The sequence below is a fragment of the Anomaloglossus baeobatrachus genome, chromosome 4, assembly GCF_048569485.1.
Source record: "Anomaloglossus baeobatrachus isolate aAnoBae1 chromosome 4, aAnoBae1.hap1, whole genome shotgun sequence".
Taxonomy (NCBI): Eukaryota; Metazoa; Chordata; class Amphibia; order Anura; family Aromobatidae; genus Anomaloglossus; species Anomaloglossus baeobatrachus.
The window spans coordinates 392,709,971-392,733,859 of NC_134356.1; the positions used below are offsets into that span (position 1 = coordinate 392,709,971).

Sequence of the window (23,889 nt, forward strand, 5' to 3'; positions counted from 1 at the left end):
ATCAACACCCCACAGCAAAAGATTTTACATTCTTCTCGAATCCCCACAAATCATACCACAGACTAGACTACATCTTTCTACCTAGACACCTACTACCCAATGTAAACGATTCAGAAATTCAATCAACACCCTACTCTGACCATGCTTATGTTGCAGCTAGCTTCTCACTCCTGAGGCCATATTGGCTACACCGTACGTGGAGATTGAATGAGTCAATTCTCTCCTCGGAAGAAAATAAGAAACGCATATCTGAATGTCTACGTAATTACTTTGCAGAGAACAAGGCACCAGATATTGCGGCCCCGTTGCTGTGGGAAGCACATAAGACGGTCATTAGGGGAGAACTGATTTCTATCTCCTCACATCTCAACAAGCAGAGGAATTTGTTCTTGCAGGCTCTATATGCTGAGATAGTTATGTTGGAGGCCCAGCATAAGAAGTCTCTTTCCCAACAGACATTGGAACAGCTGACTGCGAAGCGCATTGAACTGAGAGATATACTCAATAAACAGTCGGCTAAGTTCCATCTCAGTTGGAGGAATCGTATGTTTTTACACGGAGACAAGGCCTCTAGACTTATGATGTCCATGATTAAAAAAAGACAGGCTCGTACATTCATACATGCAATTAAAACCGCACAGGGACACCGCACGCAAGACTATTCTCAAATTTCGGAAGAATTCCTTCGCTTTTATAAAAATTTATACCAAATTCGACCGGAAGAGTCGGCAAGTGAGAGAGATGTGAGGAAATGTGATATACAAAACTACTTAACTAAATTAAATCTCCCGAAACTCTCTAAAAAACAACAGGCGTCCTTAGAAAAACCGTTCTCCCGGGCGGAGGTTCAGTCCATTCTGTCCAGGAGCCCAGTGGGGAAGGCTCCAGGTCCAGATGGCCTTCCAATTATCTACTATAAGAAATTCTTTGATATTTTGGGGGATCATCTTTTAGCTTCATGCAACGCTCTTCTACTTGGCGACCCTATACCCCAACAAGCACTAGAGGCACATATATCACTAATACATAAAGAGGGGAAAGACCCAGAATGCTGTGGAAACTATAGGCCCATCTCACTTTTGAATGTGGACCTAAAGATATACGCTAGTTTAATCGCCAACCGTGTGGCAGATATTCTCCCGGATCTCATCTCCCCAGAACAATCAGGTTTTGTCAGAGGAAGAGAGGGGAAGGATAATGCACTGAGAGTACTAAACTTAATGCAATATGCCAGGATTCATAAGCTGCCTCTAGTGCTGTTGGGAACGGATGCCGAGAAGGCGTTTGACAGGGTGGACTGGACATTCTTGCGGGGGATGTTGGAGGCCTTTCATTTTCCTCCAGACACCATACGCGCAATACTTCAGATGTACACGTCACCCACGGCCAGGATTAAAATAAATAATGCCCTCACCGACCCTTTTGACATTAAAAATGGTACAAGGCAGGGTTGCCCCTTATCCCATATCACTGCTGAAAAAAATATTAAAATTTAACTTTTACTTCAATCACTAAAATCGTGGTCAGATTCACAAACAACATAAATTGAATTAAAATAGTTTGGCCCCTCTTGACAGTGGCCCAAATAACACCGCACATAAATAATTGGATTTATCTCACCAATTTAGCAAGACCTCAATACAGAAGGTCTGAAAAATGTCTCCCATGTCTCCCGACGCGTTTCAATCAACTCTTCAGGGGAGTATTCAAATGCCTCTTAGGTCCCATAAAGACACGGACCTTGCATTTATATAGTATGCTGTAATAAATGCATATATAGAAAAAATCAGCATATCAGCAATACAAAAATTTGAACATCCCTGTGTGGGACAACTCACCATTTTATAACTCTGTTCAAGATAGAAATGCGGTAATTCCAAAAACAGGTACTAATTACAGAGGGCCTGTCACCTCTAAAAACATGCTGCAATAAATACACAATAGATTCCTATCAGTAAAGTCAGCGGTTATCTTATCTTAATCCATTCAGCCAAATCACTGGGAACTCACCACATGGTATGGACGCCTGTGCCTCTCGCCCTATCAATCAGCTGTTGCCAACAATGGAGTTTAAATACTCCCTCCTTATCACAGCGTGTGACGTCATTTCCCTATTCTCAAGCATACAGCGGCAGTCAGGTGACCGGATATGACGAGCGCTGTTATATCGTCGCTATAGCAACATGTCTCCATTCTCAAAGACCCGGCAGTCAGGTGACCGGATGTGACGAGCACTGTTATGCCGTCACTACGGTAACATGTCTCCACTCTCAAACACACGACAAACACACGACAGTAATCACATGACAATGCATCACACTACCAAAGAGAATAGAATGACGTCATTATTTGTATGATTCATTGCAGCACTTCATAATAGTTTCTAAACTGATACCACAGTATAATGAAGGTAACAATATGTACATATTGTTACCTTCATTATACTGTGGTATCAGTTCATTCTATTCTCTTTGGTAGTGTGATGCATTGTCATGTGATTACTGTGGGGGTGGTGATTCACTCGTCCTTTGAAAATCACATGTTCAAATAGGAGAAAATTGCTATAAGAACTAAAGCATACAATGATAGGTTACTGTGGGCCATGTGACCGGCTGGGCGATCTGTAAGCAAGGATGGTGTTTATTGCTACGGCAACTGCATAAACAATATGCGCCATTTCCGGTCATTTGCTTGCTATGATGACCGCAGGTTATTCTGGTACGGCACCCTAGGTGATTGAAATGGACGACGTGACAGCGCGCGTCACATCCGGCCACATGATTGCTATATATGGAGAATAGAGAGAAGGCATGTTGTTGCCGTAGCAACAGTATAACAATACTCGGCACGTCCGGTCACCTGACTGTCGTGTGTTTGAGAGTGGAGACATGTTACCGTAGTGACGGCATAACAGTGCTCGTCACATCCGGTCACCTGACTGCCGGGTCTTTGAGAATGGAGACATGTTGCTATAGCGACGATATAACAGCGCTCGTCATATCCGGTCACCTGACTGCCGCTGTATGCTTGAGAATAGGGAAATGACGTCACACGCTGTGATAAGGAGGGAGTATTTAAACTCCATTGTTGGCAACAGCTGATTGATAGGGCGAGAGGCACAGGCGTCCATACCATGTGGTGAGTTCCCAGTGATTTGGCTGAATGGATTAAGATAAGATAACCGCTGACTTTACTGATAGGAATCTATTGTGTATTTATTGCAGCATGTTTTTAGAGGTGACAGGCCCTCTGTAATTAGTACCTGTTTTTGGAATTACCGCATTTCTATCTTGAACAGAGTTATAAAATGGTGAGTTGTCCCACACAGGGATGTTCAAATTTTTGTATTGCTGATATGCTGATTTTTTCTATATATGCATTTATTACAGCATACTATATAAATGCAAGGTCCGTGTCTTTATGGGACCTAAGAGGCATTTGAATACTCCCCTGAAGAGTTGATTGAAACGCGTCGGAAGACATGGGAGACATTTTTCAGACCTTCTGTATTGAGGTCTTGCTAAATTGGTGAGATAAATCCAATTATTTATGTGCGGTGTTATTTGGGCCACTGTCAAGAGGGGCCAAACTATTTTAATTCAATTTATGTTGTTTGTGAATCTGACCACGATTTTAGTGATTGAAGTAAAAGTTAAATTTTAATATTTTTTTCAGCAGTGATATGCTGTATCGTAACTTTGCTGTCTGAAACTGATTTATATAATTAATTATCCAGTGGCTATACTTATATTGCCCCTTATCCCCCCTACTCTTTGTCCTGGTCATGGAGCCATTGCTAGCCTCCATTCAACAGGACCGGGACATTGAGGGGTTCAATTTACAGGGAGTCCACCACAAGTCCGCCGCCTTTGCTGACGATTTGTTGGTGGTTATGTCCAAGCCGGAGAGGGGTTTCCCTGCCTTTATGAAAATATTAGAGGAGTATGGCCGATGGTCTAACTTCAAAATTAACCTATCGAAATCAGAAGCACTAGGTATCAATATCACCAGCAAAGTTGCTAAATCTCTCCAAAAAGCGTTCCCCTTTAAGTGGCCAAATAGTCACATAACATACCTAGGTGTTAAGTTGGGGAAAACCTTCAAATCCCTATTTGATCTCAACTACAAGCCCCTTCTTCCTACACTCTCTGCACATATAGCCTCATGGAAGGCTCCCTTCCTCTCGTGGATAGGTCGGAAAAATTTAATTAAAAGCATTATACTTCCTAAGTTTATTTACCTTTTTCAAATGCTACCCATACCGATTCCCATATCTTTTCTTTCTAAGTGTAACTCTTTAATATCCAACTATGTCTGGCACAAGCATAAACCGAGAATCAACTTTCAAACACTAAGTTTACCAAGGGACAGGGGGGGTATGGGATTACCCAACATAACACTATATTATCATGCCGCAGTCCTCTCTAGGACAATAGACTGGATCAGACGCCCTTCGAATAAATTGTGGATATCTATAGAAGAATACCTAGCCCCCACACCGCTGCGAGCTATGCTACTTTCCCCTGCCAACCAGAGGGATAAAAAATCCTTCACAAATGAGCTCACGAGAACTCTCCTGTACAAATGGAAGGAAAACAGAGAGATATTGGCCCCGCCACTCTCCCCTTTAACCCAAGTCTCCGACATCTTGGATGCCGACGTAAACCAAGCCGCGTCCACGAAATCCTCATTCCTGACCAAGGTGAATGCTCCGCTAGCCGATCTCCTGGTGGACGGCTCTCTGATATCTGAACAGGAGATGGGTATGAAACCAGGCCTCTCTAAGCTCACATTTATTCATCATACAAAGTTAAAACACGTGATTCAGCCATTACTACCTCATACTCATCTTGACAGACCCTTAACTGCATTTGAATCTTTTTGCATGCAAACCCGGGCTCCCAGGAAAATTCTTTCTAACTTATACCATACCCTGCTTACAAAAAAACTGGTGTTAAAGAGAGCATATATACTAAGATGGGAAAGGGACCTGAGTTCCACATTCACTGATGTACAAACAAACCACATTTACAACGCCTCACACGGTCCGTCATGCTGTGTGAGAGTTCAAGAGAATTCATTTAAAGTGATTACGAGGTGGTACATTGTTCCCACCTCGTCTAGTACATGGAGCTCCTCCAATTCAGATCAATGTTGGCGCTGCGAGAGGGACAGGGGTACTTATTTACATATGTGGTGGACTTGCCCGATTATCCAGACCTTCTGGAGGAGGGCATCACAGTTAATACTCGAACTCACAGGCAAACAGGGGATCCTTGAACCTGGACAAATGCTCCTGAACTTCCCAATGTGGCCTAAAGATAAAGCTTCTTCAAAACTGGCGTCATTTGTAGGCTCGGCTTGTAAGCTACTCATAGCCCAACTGTGGCGCACAACGAAAATCCCTACTCTCACGCAGCTCTTGATGAAAATCGATCAATTATATCACGTCGAAGAACTCTCAGCCCTCTCGCGTCAAAATATGCTCTCTTTCCACCAGGTATGGGATGCTTGGCAGGTCTATAAGTATAAACTTCAATTCTCAGTAGTGACTTCGCAGACGGTAGCATAGGGATCTATGAGCCACCTCTCTTCCCCCCTCCATTGCGATGAGTGACAGATGTCTAATCACTCTTATCGCGGACTGATCGGACCTAGGACCAAAACCCTCTCCTTTCTTTTCTTCCCTCCCTTCTCTCTCTCTCCCCTTTTTCCATTGTCTCTCAATTCCTCTAATTCTAATTATGGAACTGAATTTCATGCGATAAAATTTGTTCACCTAGTTTCTAACTCCCCCCTTACTTTTTGTTTCTTTGAACTTGTTGTAAAAAACGGTTGCAGCTTAACACAGTAACCAGGTTACTAAATTAATTCGGGCTTTCCCAGTTCCCGATGATGCAGTCTATTACCTGTGTAATTTGAGTCATAGAGTTAAAATGGATAGCAGCTGATGCGAATGTTATTGTATTAGTTAAAACTGTGATTCATGATGTATGTGAATTATTATCTTCTTTTGCTTCAATAAACAAAACATTAAAACAAAAACAGAGCAGGAGGGTGTCATGCAGAGGTGCTAGAAATAGCTTGGCACCAGTGGGGCACTAATGGAATACAACAGCCAGTTCTATGATGCCACTAAATGGCAGTATTTTTTGCTATCATTATAGCTTATTAAAAACAGAGCAGGAGGGTGTCATGCAGAGGTGCTAGAAATAGCTTGGCACCAGTGGGGCACTAATGGAATACAACAGCCAGTTCTATGATGCCACTAAATGGCAGTATTTTTTGCTATCATTATAGCTTATTAAAAACAGAGCAGGAGGGTGTCATGCAGAGGTGCTAGAAATAGCTTGGCACCAGTGGGCCACTAATGGAATACAACAGCCAGTTCTATGATGCCACTAAATGGCAGTATTTTTTGCTATCATTATAGCTTATTAAAAACAGAGCAGGAGGGTGTCATGCAGAGGTGCTGCACATAGATTTGCACCAGTGGGGCACTAATGGAGTACAACAGCCACTTCTTGTATGCCACTAGGTACACTGAGTGTTTGCTAGTATAATGGCTTAGTTATAATGAGTTGGAGTGTGCAATGCAGGCAGAGGTGCTGCAAATATCTTTGCACTAGTGGGACTAGACAAAAGTCCAATAGCCACGTTTAGGATGCCACTAGGTACACTGAGTGTTTGCTAGTATAATGGCTTAGTAACAATGAGTTTGAGTGTGCAATGCAGGCAGACGTGCTGCAAATATCTTTGCACTAGTGGGACTAGACAAAAGTCCAATAGCCACGTTTAGGATGCCACTAGGTACACTGAGTGTTTGCTAGTATAATGGCTTAGTTATAATGAGTTGGAGTGTGCAATGCAGGCAGAGGTGCTGCAAATATCTTTGCACTAGTGGGACTATAGCAAAGTCCAATAGCCACGTTTAGGATGCCACTAGGTACACTGAGTGTTTGCTAGTATAATGGCTTAGTTATAATGAGTTGGAGTGTGCAATGCAGGCAGAGGTGCTGCAAATATCTTTGCACTAGTGGGACTAGACAAAAGTCCAATAGCCACGTTTAGGATGCCACTAGGTACACTGAGTGTTTGCTAGTATAATGGCTTAGTTATAATGAGTTGGAGTGTGCAATGCAGGCAGAGGTGCTGCAAATATCTTTGCACTAGTGGGACTAAACAAAAGTCCAATAGCCACGTTTAGGATGCCACTAGGTACACTAAGTGTTTGCTAGTATAATGGCTTAGTTATAATGAGTTGGAGTGTGCAATGCAGGCAGAGGTGCTGCAAATATCTTTGCACTAGTGGGACTATAGCAAAGTCCAATAGCCACGTTTAGGATGCCACTAGGTACACTGAGTGTTTGCTAGTATAATGGCTTAGTTATAATGAGTTGGAGTGTGCAATGCAGGCAGAGGTGCTGCAAATATCTTTGCACTAGTGGGACTAGACAAAAGTCCAATAGCCACGTTTAGGATGCCACTAGGTACACTGAGTGTTTGCTAGTATAATGGCTTAGTTATAATGAGTTGGAGTGTGCAATGCAGGCAGAGGTGCTGCAAATATCTTTGCACTAGTGGGACTAGACAAAAGTCCAATAGCCACGTTTAGGATGCCACTAGGTACACTGAGTGTTTGCTAGTATAATGGCTTAGTAACAATGAGTTTGAGTGTGCAATGCAGGCAGACGTGCTGCAAATATCTTTGCACTAGTGGGACTAGACAAAAGTCCAATAGCCACGTTTAGGATGCCACTAGGTACACTGAGTGTTTGCTAGTATAATGGCTTAGTTATAATGAGTTGGAGTGTGCAGAGGACAGGAGGGTACAGTGCCAGGATTGTGGGGCTCTGGGTAGAGGAATGGAAGCCTGCCTTTCTATTCCCTCCTAATGGGGAAATGCAGCGACGAAATCCCTGACCTTAGCTACACAGACGCTGTCTCTGTTTTCAGGACCTGTCAGCTATGGCTCTGACCCTGCCGGTACGAGCCCTTAAAAGGACTGATAGAAAGTGCTATCCCTAAGCTGTCCAGCGCTGTGGATGGAGCGCATACAGCTGTATCGGCGATAGGATTTAGGACGGAGCTGCGCCAGTGATGTCTGACACCAAGGACGCAGAAGGCAGATAATGGCGTGCTGGAGGAAAATGTCCGGTTTTATAATGCAGGGACATGTGACATGGACATCCTATCACACATGCCGTTGCTTCTCTGGCTAAAAGTCCACTTAGCTGTGTGTGTGTCTGGGATTGTCTGGCATAATGGCCCTCCCCACTACACGCGCGCGCTTAGGGAAGGAAGACAAGGAAAAAAAAAAAAAATGGCGATCGCCATTATACAAACAGGAGTGATCTGAAGGCGCTGTTCACGCACACTATACACTGAAATTTCATAATAGTGTGAGTCACAGAGTGACTTACACTATTACAGCGGAAAGCCAGCTAGGAATTAGCTGTTTTTTTGCTGCTAGAACCGTTCTCGAACGTTTCTAGAACTATCGAGCTTTTGCAAAAAGCTCGAGTTCTAGTTCGATCTAGAACAGGCCCCAAAATCACTCGAGCCTAGAACTGGAGAACCTCGAACCGCGCTCAACTCTACTCAGGAGAGTGAAGGAGCAAAGTCTGAAGAGAAAATGACAGAAGGAAGTTCCTGGTGAAGATCCTGGGGTCTAGTTAGGCCCAGGTGACACAGAGCAAGAAAGGATCCCAGGGCCACGGAAGGGCATATTGGCTCGTGGCCTGTTCCACTGAAAGATCGGGTGGAGGAATCTGGCTGCATTCAGGGATGGTCCCTAGACTGAGGGAAGAAAGACAATTCCTCAAAAGTAACATCGAAAGGCCTGGGGTGGTTGCAAGCGCCCAGGGCCACAACCTGCCACAGATCCCCTGTGAAGGGGGCAAGATACAACTGCGGTTAGCTCCCTTTTGTTCAGGCCCTGTGGTGGAGGCCAAGACCAGCTCAGCTACAACGGTCAAGGCTAGGAAGTCAGTCAGGAAAGAGACACAGGAGGGGTGCATCGGTATTGACCTCTGAACTACCCGGGATCGGCGGAGGCACCTGGTAGTGGATCCCAGCATACTGTGGGCAACCGGTTTGCTGCAGCACCAAGACCAAAACAGTGAGTAAAGAACTTAACTGCAAGCCCTGTGTCGTCTGCTTTATCCTGCATTGCATCTACAACACCATAGAACCTACAAAGTACCAAAGGTTGCCCTGGGGTACCCGCTCTACCTGTGGAAGCAACATCTCAGCTGCTATAACATCAGCCCCGGAGGTCCCTTCCTGCAGCTGCGGCCCTAAAGAGCTGCAATTTACCACAGGTGGCGTCATGAACATATTCATATAAACATTATCATCCTCTCCGTAAAATCGCCACATTAACTGACTCCACCAGGGTCACGGACTCGGGCCCCGCCACCGTTGACTACCCTGGACTAGTCCGGCCCGACACAGAGTCACCTAAGGCCCTGGGGCGGGCGAGTCAGTACCGGCGGGCTCCAACCCTGCCCCGGTCCACCTCGGATCTCCAGCTGCCGTCTTCCCGTCTCCTGCTAGACACGGACCACCCTCTACCACCTAGCCAATGCACCAGGGCTCCAACCCCGGCGCCTGTCAACTTCAACCTCCTCACTTGACTCTCTGACTTAGACTACTGCTTTTTCCCGCCCCGGGCTCTCCAGACCCCTAGGTGGGCATTCTCCATCCGCCTGGTCCCACCCACTGGTGTGCCTGTCCTTCCCTGGGGAAGGTGACTAGGGTTTCAGGTCGGCTGTGTGTAAGCCTGTGAGGGAAGGTGTTGTGCGGGGGGCCTAATCTGTGTGACTATCTGGTTTTGCCAGGGCGTCACACATGCGTATTTTATGCTGCGTATTTTATGCTGCTTTTTTGCCAACACCACACTATTTAAAGATACTTAAAGAGGTTGTCTAGGATATATTTATTTTACTAATAAGCATGTAGTTGTTCACTATCTGTCTGCCGGTCACTGACCACTCCTGCTGGTGATTCAGCTGCTCCACATCAACATAGTAGCTTTTACTTTTCAAAGCTGCTCTGTGGATGGGTTGTGACTTTGAAAGTCATGCTGGATGACAACCAGCTTCTTGCAGATATGTCGATGTGACATCAGCGGAAGCCACTGAATCATTGGCAAGAGCCGTCAATCAGAATGAGGGAGCCAGCACAATTTCTAAACTGTACTTATTAGTAAATGGAGATTTTTGGCAAAACATTGCAATATTTTGAGCTACCCCGTCATGTCACGGCAAATCTCAAGGGGCAGTCCTACACTAATATTTTATTTTATCTGAAGGGTGCCATGCGGCCTCACACATTTAAAGAGCCGTCCATGACCGCTATGTGCCGACAGAGATCTATGACAGCACAAAAGCCAGGTACCACGTTTACCCGAAAATAAGACAGGGTCTTACATAATTATTTGCTCCGAAAGATGCACCAGGACTTGTTTTCGGCGTAGGTCTTAAGGCCCCGTCACACACAGAGATAAATCTTTGGCAGATCTGTGGTTGCAGTGAAATCATGGACATATTGTTCCATTTGTACACAGCCACAAACCTGGCACTGATTGTCCACAATTTCACTGCAACCACAGATCTGCCGCAGATTTATCTCTGTGTGTGACAGGGCCTTTATTTTCAGGAAAACAATGCTTACATTTTATTCCTGTTTATTGCTAAGTTTACCCCCAAAAGAAAGCAGACACCCCCCAAAAAAGGGATTGCACTTAGAACACACCAAACAATTAGAGTTGGCAAGTGAATGGGCTCTCACATACAAATATGTGTCACAGTAAACTCTCCCATCATTCCACAGTGGTTTGCTCCCCCTGCTGGCTGCAAAGTTAATGAGAGCTGAGTGATATATATATACGTCCAAGGTCGTGAAGGGGTTAAAAAGTTACCATTTTGTTTTATTACTTTTTTATATATATAAATAGTGCACCTGAAAATAAAAAAACCCAGCAATACAGTATATCTTATTAGAGAAATCTGCTTCTTTTTCCTCCTAAACTGATCATTTATTCTCAAAATTCTCAATTCATGAGTAAAATCTGTCTTCATGTCTTTAGTGAACACAGATTTTTCCATTTCTGAGTTAGCAATTGGCAGTTGAAGAAAAAAGCAAAAAAAGACAAAAAAGAGAAATGTTAAAGAAAATGATGATCAGACTTTCACAATTGTCTCCATATCCAGAAAGGTTTGAGTCAATGGTAATAATTGATTCATTTTTGATCCATATTTATGCATTTGTATTATTTGTTTTTGTAGACATGAGATAAGATACTGTCTATGGTAAACAAAAAAATTCCTTCATTATAGAATAGTAATAAAAACCTCTATGAATATGATTTAAAAATAACTGCAAACAACATTGGCAATAATTGCAATGAATAAGCACATTGTTGTGAAATACATTTACTTTTACGATAGCTGGATTATCCCATTTCTCTATTTCCCTTATACCTCAAGTGTAAGGCTGGGGCCACACGGGGATTACTACGATCCCCTCGCATGACACTCAGCTCACACTGGCAGTACAGCAGAGCCGAGTGTCATGCGAGTGTCCCTCCGACTGAGGTCTGATCATGCGAGCGGACCTCAGCTGCGGGCAACGGGCCGGCACTGAGGAGGGTCGGGCCAGCGCTAAGGAGGGGTGGGCCAGAGCTGCGGAGGGGAGGGAGGGATTTATCTCCCTCTCTCCTCCGTAGCCAGCTATTGCCATTCTCGCACTGCACTCATGGTACACCGGTGTACCTCGAGTGCAGTGCGATGTTCCTCTCGCCCCATTGACTTGAATGGGTGTGAGAGAAACAATGATCGCATGCTGCGATTGTTTTCTCGGTCCGATCAGGGCTGAGAAAATAATCGCTCATGTGCGCTGACACACAGGCTAATATTGGTCCGAGTGGAATGCGATGTTTTATCGCACGGTACTCACGCCGTTTTTCTGGGCATGTGTCTTAGGCCTACGGGGTACTTTGCACGCTGCGACATCGCTAGCTGATGCTAGCGATGCCGAGCGCGATTGTACCCGTCCCCGTCGCACATGCGATATCTTGTGATAGCTGCCGTTGTGAACATTATCGCTATGGCAGCTTCACACGCACTTACCTGCCCTGCGACGTTGCTCTGGCCAGCAATCCGCCTCCTTCCTAAGGGGGCGGGTCATGCGGCGTCACAGTGACGTCACACGGAAGGCGGCCAATAGAAGCGGAGGGGCGGAGATGAGTGGGACGTAAAAATCCCGCCCACCTCCTTCCTTCCACATTGGCGGTGGAGGCAAGTAAGGAGATGTTCCTCGTTCCTGCGGCTTCACACACAGCGATGTGTGCTGCTGCAGGAACAAGGAACAACATCGTATCTCCTATTGGTGCGACATTATGAAAATGTCCGACGATACACGGATCACCGATTTACTACGCTTTTGCGATCGTTTATCGGCGCATCTAGGCTTTACACGTTGCGATGTTGTTACCGGCGCCGGATGTGCATCACTTTCGATTTGACCCCGACGATATCGCAGTAGCGATGTCGCAGCGTGCAAAGAACCCCTTAGGGGTACTTTGCACGCTGCGACATCGCAAGCCAATGCTGCGATGCCGAGCGCGATAGTCCCCGCCCCCGTCGCAGCTGCAATATCATTGTGATAGCTGCCGTAGCGAACATTATCGCTACGGCAGCTTCACATGCACTCACCTGCCGTCCGACATCGCTCTGGCCGGCGACCCGCCTCCTTATCAAGCGGGCGGGTCGTGCGGCATCACTGCGACGTCACATGGCAGGCAGCCAATAGGAGCGGAGGGGCGGAGATTAGCGGGATGTAAACATCCCGCCCACCTCATTCCTTCCGCATATCCTACGGGAGCCGCGGTGACGCCGGTAGGAGATGTTCCTCGCTCCTGCGACTTCACAGAAAGCGATGTGTGCTGCCGCAGGAGCGAGGAACAACATCGGACCATCGCGTCAGCGTAATTATGGATTACGCCGACGCTACACCGATGATACGATTACGACGCTTTTGCGCTCGTTAATCGTATCATCTACGATTTACACACTACGATATGGCCTGCGATGCCGGATGTGCGTCACATTCAATTTAACCCCACCGACATCGCACCTGCGATGTCGTAGTGTGCAAAGTGCCCCTTAGTGTAAGCATGGAACCTGGCATAGTCTGTGATCAAAGGTGACTTCTATATTTTGTATTTTTTTCTATTCAACTTTACAAACTTAGCCATATAATGGCATTCAAAAAACGTAACTTGCTCAAGTTTTCATTTATAGTATAAGACGTAAGCATGTCCACCATACAATTGGTTTCTGATTATGACATGTCGATTTATTGCTAGGAATGCCTATAGTCAATTGTATTTGTTGCATATTCCCTGTCAGTGGCTGCGTTAGTCAGAATTGTGGGAATTTAATGAAAAACTGTTCTTTGCAACAATAGAATATATATATTTATTTCTTTTTTTTAACAAAAAAGAGACAGTGGCACTTTGTAGTGCTAAGATATGTTAACATTGAAAACAGGAATATAAACATGCAATACTGCTATGAAACACATGTTGAAATTTAGATACTTGGCACACAAAAATGGCCAGCTTTATGTGAGCCCAACAGCCAATGCCAAGGGACCATCTTATCTATGTACAGTTAAAATCAGAAGTTTACATACACTATTTAAAAAGACACATATGCATGTTTTTCCTCATTTGCACCCAGTTCAGACTTAGAATGGTGTTCCAAACGTTATTCCTTATTGTTAGTAGTTTTTCGTTTGTGAACCCTCCCCAACCACACCTATTGCCAATCCATATCATACGCATAAATAGCCTGGGTCTCAGCTTCCCATACACGGTAAGTTTTTTAACTGCATGAGAGGACACACACAAGCTAGGGACCCCAACGTAGAGAAATACTTTGGCGTAGTGTTGGGGCTCTATTGCATTGATCAATTCAGTAGCTAAATTTCTCTTGATTCATATGTTCATGGCAGTAATGCAGATTCCATTTTTCACATTTTCACTCTTACATATTGCTATTGGATTTTTCAAGTCAGTATTCACACAGCAGTTTCTGCTATTTCATGTATTCCCCTTACATAGTCACTGGTGTGCATACCTTATCTCCCCATAGTTTCCTCATTACCTGACATGAAATCAGAATAAACATTTCCCGTTTTAGGTCGATTAGGAACCAAAATTATTTATATTTGCCAATTGCCAGAATAATGAGAGGGAGAGAATGTTTTAAGGCATTTTTATTACTTTCTGCAAAGTCAAAAGTATACATACATTTCATCAGTATTTGGTATCATTGCCCTTAAACTGTATGACTTGGTTGAAACATTTTGGATCTCCTTCCATAAGCGTCTCACTATAGTTGGTAGGAAGTTGGGCCCATTCCTCCTGACAGAACTGGTGTACCTGAGCCATGTTTATAGGTCACCTTGCTCGCACCTGCCTTTTCATCTTTGCCCATACATTTTCAATAGGATTTGAGATCAGGGATGTGATGGCCACTCCAAAACATTGACTTTGTTATCCTTAAGCCTCTTTGTAACCAGTTTGGCAGTATGCTTCGTGTTGAATTCGGGTCATTGTCCAAATTGAAGACTGAATTCCGCCCAAACTTTAAGTTCCCGGCTGAAATCTTAAGATCTTGCCACATAATCTTCTGTCCTTATGATGCCATCTATTTTGTGAAGTACACCAGTCTCTTCTGCAGCAATACAACCCCAAAACATGATGCTGCCACCCCCATGTTTCACAGTTGGGATGGTGTTCTTAGGCTTCAAAGCTTCCCCCTAAGGTGTTTGTGTTGGCTTTTTTTATGTTTCTTTTGGAGTAATGGCTTCTTTCTGGCAGAGTGGCTTTTCAGCTCATGTTGATACAGTACTCATTCCACTGTGGAGAATGACAGAATCTTACCAGCTTCCACCAGCATCTTCACAAGGTTTTTTGCTATTTTTGGTGAGTTGATATGCAAATGTCTGACCAAAGCATGTTCATCTCTGGTATACAGAACTCGTCTCCTTCCTGAGTGGTATGATGGCTGGACATTCTTATATTGTTTGAACTTGCAAATAATTGTTTGTACAGATGAACAAGGCACCTTCAGGTATCTGGAAATTGCACCCAAGGATGAACCAGACTTGTGCAAGTTCACAATTCTCTTCCTGATATCTTGGCTGATTTGTTTTGACTTTCCCATGATGCAACACAAAGAAGCTGTGTGTTAAGTGTGCATTAAAAAACATCCACAGACGTGTCTCTAATTAACTCAGATGTTGCCAATAAACCTATCAAAAATACAAATTTTATTACACATGTATATTTGACACTAATAAAACCGTACATGAACATTAAAAATGAAGTGTTACAGTGTACAAAACACACACAGATGCAAAGGACAAAAATACAGGCTGAATCTCCGTTGCAATAAAGTGATTAGTGTAACAAACAGGGAGGGCCTACATAGGTCTATTCCTCCTGCCAATACAGAGCAACAGATATATAATTCACCTAGATGCTATGATTAAAATGCTTAGTGCAAATAACAAGTTAATAATTGCTATGTTGCCCATAGGGCAGTATATCCATAGTGTCTGGTCAAAAGAGAAGACTGTGAAAAATGCAATCACCATGTATAGAACCCAGTGTCCAAGTTGGACAAATCACTGGGCAAAACATGGGTCCACATATAAATCCACAATCATTATTCAGATATACCTTTTACAATCGGCTTATGGCACATGTGGTCCAGGTCACATAATATAACACGGCAATAAGGTATTACCCATTGAAGGGGTGAATCAGCACATAGCACATTTAGTCCAAATCACACAGTCTAACATAGCAAGATAGTATTACCCATTATAGAGAGGTGAGTCAGCACTGTAAGTCCTCTACCCCAATGTACATTTTGCAGAAAAAACGCTTCCTCAGGGGGCTGCCATTAATCCATGCACCCACACCTTTTATACTGTTGTGTTTGAATCAGATCTCACCTGCGATCCCACGCCGACACATGCGTGATGCCACATCACGTGCGTGCACCACGGCTGTGACGCCATAACGCACATGCGTCGGCGCCCGGTCCCACCTGCAATCCCAAATCGGTGCATGTAGGATGCCATCCACCGCTCTCCCGGAAGCGCTGCTCATCAGCGACGCACGTGCGTACTGAGTGGCAATAATGCCAAACGCACATGTGTTGCCTGTGACAGCAGCGTCATCCAGGAGAGCAGGCGGAGAACAGCGCAAACGCAGAAGAGCAGACGAAGGCGCGTTGGCAGAAGATCATGTGCCCCTCTGGCTGAGATATATTGATGACATTTTGTTTATTTGGCAAGGTAGTGAGGATGGACTCCGGCAGTTCATGGGACGACTCAATGTGAACGATTATAATATCAAGCTGACCTATGTGTGCAGCAGGGTTGCGGTGGACTTCCTTCCATCGCACATGCGCCGATTTGGGATTGCAGGTGGGACCGGGCGCCGACGCATGTGCGTAATGGCATCACAGCCGTGGTGCACGCACGTGCGGTGGCATCGCGCTTGCATCGGATAAATGCATTAATTGCAATAAACCTATCAGAAGCTTCCAAAGACATGACATCATCATTTGGGTTGTTCAATATTGTTTAAAAGCATAGTACTCTTAAGGGTGCTTTACACGCTGATAGCACCCACCCCCGTCATTCGTGCGACATTTGGTGCTCGATGCCGTTAGCGAACATTACCGCTACAGCAGCGTCACACGCACATACCTTGTCAGCGACGTCGCTGTGACCGCCGAACAATCCCTCCCTCAAGGGGGAGGTGCGTTCGGCATCATAGCTACGTCACTGCGGCGTCACTAAGCGGCCGGCCAATAGAAGCGGAGGGGCGGAGATGAGCGGGACGTAACATCCCGCCCACCTCTTTCCTTCCGCATTGCCGGTGGACGCAGGTTAAGGAAATGTTCTTCGCTCCTGTGGTGTCATACATAGCGATGTGTGGTGCCGCAGGAATGACAAACAAGATCGTACCTGTGGCAGCAACGATATTAAGGAAAGGAGCGACGTGTCAACGATCACAGATTTTGAACGATTTTTCGATCGTTGATCATCGCTCCTTGCTGTCACACGCTGCGATGTCGCTACCGGCGCCGGATGTCCGCCACTAACGACGTGACCCCGACGATATATCAGTAGCGATGTCACAGCGTGTAAAGCACCCTTTAGTGTATGTAAAAATTTAACTTTGCAGAAAGTAATAAAAAAAATGCCATAAAACATTCTCTCTCTCTCATTATTCTGGCATTTGACAAATATAAATAATCTTGGTAATCCTAATCGTCCTAAAACGGGAAAGGTTTATTCTGATTTCATGTCTGGTAGTGAGAAAAGCATGCATATGTGTCTTTTTAGATAGTGAAGTTTTAACTGTATATATAAATATATATATATATATAGATAACAAAACTTGTGTAATTTTTATTAATTATCAATTATTAAAAATTAACAAGATGTCTTCAAGACAGCAAACCCCTCAAAAGGGTAAAGGTGTATAAAATTATTATTATGTTGGGAACACTAAACAATCACACTATTATCACCCCGTATATGAAAAATTCTAATGGTGTATATATATATATATATATATATATATATATATATATATATATATATATATATATATATATATATATATATATATATAAATAATTTAGAGTAATAATATAACACAAATGTGTATTAAGAAAATACAATGGCTCAAAAGAACCAATAGCAGCAGCAACAATTATACCTATGGGAGAACAGAAAATACAAGTAATAGCGTCCCACACCCTCTCCGACGAACGTTTCGCACTTGTAGCGCTTCTTCCAGGAGTGAGGTTGAATCAGAAAAAAGGTCCTCTATATAGTACCAATGTCCAATGAAAAATGTCCATATTATGACGCCTCCAAATTGGATTCCCATAATACACCGCTATTGGTACCGTCATATCCTATCAACGGATCCAGCGATATATGTAGTTAAGGGCTCTTTGCTAGGCAGGAGAAATGTCACGTCCAATCACTGCATATGATGAGGAGTGTAGTTAGGGACTCGTTGCCAAGTAAAGTATATGTCACATCCAATCGCTGTATGCATAGGAGATTGCAGTTAGGGATTCGTTGGAGGAGTTACACCACGTCCAAACCTCTAACACGGCAGTATATGTTGTTATAGATGCGTTGTCAAGCACGGAATGTGTCATGTCCAAAACACTGCGGAGACTGTACCTGAGAGCTCGTTTTAACAAAAGAAGCATTGTATCCTATCAAAATATTCGGTATAGCAATATGTGTTATTAAACTTATGTATATATAGATAAACTGCAAGTTATTACATACAATATTATATATTTTGAACACGTGTGTCCATATAAATGAATACTCCTATAAGTCAATAGATATCTGGTGTGTATACATTATTTGGCCATCAAATGTATACACAATATAATATATATGCAAAGACATCAAAAAGCCACAATCCGTAATAAAATCAATTTTGAATCGATTAATCAATTAGCGGTCATTGAAAATATACTTATTTCTAAAGGATTTTTGTATATTACAAACAATCTAATTAAAAAACCACACTTCATTACTATATGTATAAAAAATAAATAAATATCTAGACATGTCAATGATCATAATCGGTCCACATACAAATACCTAGGATTCATGTATATATGTCTGTTCCATTAGGAATTGCCGCTAAACGATGCCCGGAGGAGTCCGGGTACGGAATAGCAAGCAAGTGCCCAAGCCATATAGCCAAAAATATAAATTTCGTTCTTCGAGTGATAAGACAATAAATAAATATATAAATAAGTGCTAAAGCCCACCACCCGAGGAAAAATATATATATGTGTATGTGAATAAAAAACAATAAAGTGAACACACGTGAATGGTGACAAGCATGAAAAAAGGAAGAAAATCAAGTATATTAATCATAATACTATAAAAATACCTATGACCACATGATTAATATACATGATTTTCTTCCTTTTTTCACGCTTGTCACCATTCACGTGTATTCACTTTATTGTTTTTTATTCACATACACATATATATATTTTTCCTCGGGTGGTGGGCTTCAGCACTTATTTATATATTTATATATTGTCTTATCACTCGAAGAACGAAATTTATATTTTTGGCTATATGGCTTGGGCACTTGCTTGCTATTCTGTACCCGGACTCCTCCGGGCATCGTTTAGCGGCAATTCCTAATAGAACAGACATATATACATGAATCCTAGGTATTTGTATGTGGACCGATTATGATCATTGACATGTCTAGATATTTATTTATTTTTATATTCATATAGTAATGAAGTGTGGTTTTTTTAATTAGACTGTTTGTAATATACAAAAATCCTTTAGAAATGAGTATATTTTCAATGACCGCTAATTGATTAATCGATTCAAAATTGATTTTATTACGGATTGCGGCTTTTAGATGTCTTTGCATATATAACATATTGTGTATATATTTGATTGCCAAATAATGTATACACACCAGATATCTATTGACTTATAGGAGTATTCTTTTATATGGAAACACGTGTTAAAAATATATAACATTGTATGTAATAACTTGCAGTTTGTCTATATATACATAAGTTTAATAACACATATTGCTATACCGAATATTTGGATAGGATACAATGCTTCTTTTGTTAAAACGAGCTCTCAGGTACAGTCTCCGCAGTGTTTTGGACATGACACATTCAGTGCTTGACAACGCATTTATAACAACATATACTGCCGTGTTAGAGGCTTGGATGGGGTGTAACTAACTGCAATCTCCTATGCATACAGCGATTGGATGTGACGTATACTTTACTTGGCAACGAGTCCCTAATTACACTCCTTATCATATGCAGAGATTGGACGTGACGTTTCTCCTGCCTAGCAACGAGCCCTTAACTACATATATCGCTGGATCCATTGATAGGATATGACAGTACCAATAGCGGTGTATTATGGGAATCTAATTTGGAGGTGTCATTATATGGACATTTTTCATTGGACATTGGTACTATATAGAGGACCTTTTCTCTGATTCAACCTCACTCCTGGAAGAAGCGCTACAAGTGCGAAACGTGCGTCGGAGAGGGTGTGGGACGCTATTACTTGTATTGTCTGTTCTCCCGTAGGTATAATTGTTTGGTACTGCTGCTGCTACTGGTTCTTTTGAGCCATTGTATTTTTCTTAATACACATTTGTGTTATATTATTACTCTAAATTATTTATATATATATATACCATTATAATTTTTCATATACGGGGTGATAATAATGTGATTGTTTAGTGTTCCCAACATAATAATAATTTTGATACACCTTTATCCTTTTGAGGGATTTGCTGTCTTGAAGACATCTTATTCATTTTTAATATTTTATAATTAATAAAAGTCAATTTTTTAATATAAATTATTTTCTTGTTGGTGAGTTATATTTCAAGGTTTATATTTCCCAATACTGATATACAAAAAAATCTTTTGGTGTTGAAAACTTGTGTAATTGTAATAAATTCTGGGAGAAATACTTCATTTTCTGGAACAATTTGAAGGGTGCCAAACACTTTCGGCAATGACTGTATGCCAAAGTGATAACATGCACCACATTAAAGCATTCATTTTGTGGGAAGGGCTCTTATTTCACTACCCATTTCCTTACCTAAAAAATATTTCCTAGAGACTAGCCAAACTGAGTAATGTGGATACCTCCACTCCTCTGTTTTTTTGTGTTTGATTATAATTTTGTGTTGTTTGTTGTTTTGTTTGTTTTTTTTTTTTTTAAATCAAAACTTGTAGGATGATGAAAAGTCACAAAAGAAAACATCAATTTTATTGTCTTTTAGAATGGATGAGAATTACAATTTGCTCCCACATGGAGTGAATTTCCAAGACGCAATATTTGCAGATACTCAAGACAACTGGAGACTTTTCTTTAGCCTGTTCCAGTACTCCAACTGTTCTCAAGGACAGCAAGTAATATATGAACTGGAAAGCCAAGAAGACAGTAGGGTAAGGCATTTTTTCAATATCTGTGATTATTCCATCACAATTCTTTCACCTTAGTAATGGATTTTTGAGTTGTCTTTTCAATTATCTTTGCAACTATATGTATATTTTGTCTCTGCTTTTTGCACAACTAATACATGGGGACTTGAGAACAAGGGGATGATCTAACTGTAACGTTGTATTGTGCATTCAATTAGGTACGTTTCTCTTTTAGAAACATAACTATACGATATAAAACACAGTTGTCACAGAAAGTCATAAGAAAAAAAAATACTTCAAACATTAGAGACACATGGAGATACAGTATGGACACACAAATAGAGATAAGAAATTTTTTTGACATTTGAATTCACAATCTTCTGCAAATTTTTCCCAAAAAGTTAATTTGCAGTGAATCGATTCACTGTGAATCAGAATGCATTAATGCCTCCTATTGTCGTTAAAAGACATTTGCAACACTCTGAGGAGTCCTAGGGATTTTATTGACCCCATTTCAAGCTTTTTATCACAAACATAGCCATATTAATATCCTAGTGACCTTACCATATCTGGCTTTGGATAAATGGATGGTAATCAGTGGTAGCCAGGTAGCCTCTTAACACATCACACAGAGAGACTTATATAGTATCCCCGTTTGGGGGCAGATATTCCACTCTTTAAACAAAGAGCTGCTGAGGGGGTTTGTCTAAGCTGGGTGGATGCTGGGAGTGTCTGTATTTAGTGCAGCTATGTATTCTGCAATTCGTTACTATTTTAGAAACACCTACATTTATGCACGATTTGTATATAGTATATAATAATGGGTCATATCCTTGCTCAAAAACCATTGAATCCTCGCAACGCATAGTGTGTACGTGATTCATACCCAGTTTTCTTGAAAATAAGACACTGTCTTATATTTTTTTGCCCTGAAAAAAAGCACTAGGTCTTATTTTCAGGGGATGTCTTATTCTCGAGGAGACATGGTTGGGGGTAAGTGTACCCCACACAAAAAGCAGACCCCCCCTTCCCAGGATCGTTATACTTACTAGCCTCGGGCATCTGCGTGGCTGCCAGATCACCGTGTGCTGTCCAGCGGGTTCTCCCAGCAGCTATGCTGCACGCTGTCCTCCCCTGCCTCTGGCCGACACTCAAATACATCAGAATACACAATTACACATCACATAGCATACACTCACACATCAGATAGCATACACTCACACATCAGATAGCATACACTCACACATCAGATAGCATACACTCACACATCAGATAGCATACACTCATACATTAGATAACATACACTCACACATCAGATAGCATACACTCACACATCAGATAGCATACACTCACACATCAGATAGCATACACTCACACATCAGATAGCATACACTCACACATCAGATAGCATACACTCACACAACAGATAGCATACGCTTACACATCAGACAGCATACACTTACACATCAGATAGCATACACTCACATATCAGATAGCATACACTCACTTATCAGACAGTATACACTCACACAACAGATAGCATAGGCTTACACATCAGACAGCATACACTCACACATCAGACAGCATACACTGACACACCAGACATCATACTCTCACACATCAGATTGCATACACTCACACATCAGAACACACACTCACACATCAGACAGCATACACTCACACATCAGATAGCATACATTCACACATCAGATAGCATACACTCACACATCAGATAGCATACGCTCACACATCAGACAGCATACACTCACACATCAGACAGCATACATTCACACATCAGACAGCATACATTCACACATCAGACAGCATACACTCACACATCAGACAGCATACATTCACACATCAGACAGCATACATTCACACATCAGACAGCATACACTCACACATCAGATAGCATACACTCACACATCAGATAGCATACGCTCACACATCAGACAGCATACATTCACACATCAGACAGCATACATTCACACATCAGACAGCATACATTCACACATCAGACAGCATACACTCACACATCAGATTGCATACACTCACACATCAGAACACACACTCACACATCAGACAGCATACATTCACACATCACTATGGGGAGATAAGGTATGCACACCAACTGGTGTGCATACCTTATCTCCCCATAGTGATGTTTTTTAGGTTTTTTGCACCCAGTTCAGACATAGAATGGAGTTCCAAACGTTATTCCTTAATGTACATTCACACATCAGACAGACAGCATACACTCACACATCAGACAGCATACACTCACACATCAGACAGCGTGCACTCACACATCAGACTGCATACACTCACACACTCACAAAATCGCACATACAATCGCGCGCACACACTCACCACATCCAGTGACACCACTTGCTTCCGGCCATGTGATGAGTTCCTCCTGCTGGTCCTGGAAGCTTCACTGCTCAGAGCTCAGCGTCACATGATGCAGGTCCTGTAAGCTCCACTGCTCAGTGCACAGCATCACAGGTGCACGCTGACGAGAAGCAATCAATATTGCTGGATGTAGCGAGTGTGTGAATGCGATCTTTAGTGTGATTGTGTGTGTGTATATGTGATCTGATATGTGCATCTACCGTCCTTGATGTGCTCCTCTGCTCCCGGTCGGCATCTGGTGAGTATGACTGCGGGGTCTTCTCTCTTCTCTCTTTAGGGGGTGCCTGCTGACTATAATGAAGTGTCCTGCAGTATCTTTAACTTTTTTACCGCTGCATGGGCATTTCATTTATGAACTGCGGCTAGGGCTTATTTTCAGAGATTGTCTTATATTTAAGCCTCCCTG

The 23,889-nt window shown here is 42.6% G+C and overlaps 1 protein-coding gene across 1 annotated transcript in view; it reads left to right on the forward strand.

The window, feature by feature from the left end:
- Positions 1-23,889, forward strand: part of CCDC3 (coiled-coil domain containing 3) — a 135,706-nt gene that overhangs the window by 18,502 nt on the left and 93,315 nt on the right. The window contains exon 2 of the mRNA XM_075345269.1: positions 20,930-21,095. Coding sequence (XP_075201384.1) covers positions 20,930-21,095 — 166 coding nt within the window. The remainder of the gene's footprint in view (positions 1-20,929; positions 21,096-23,889) is intronic.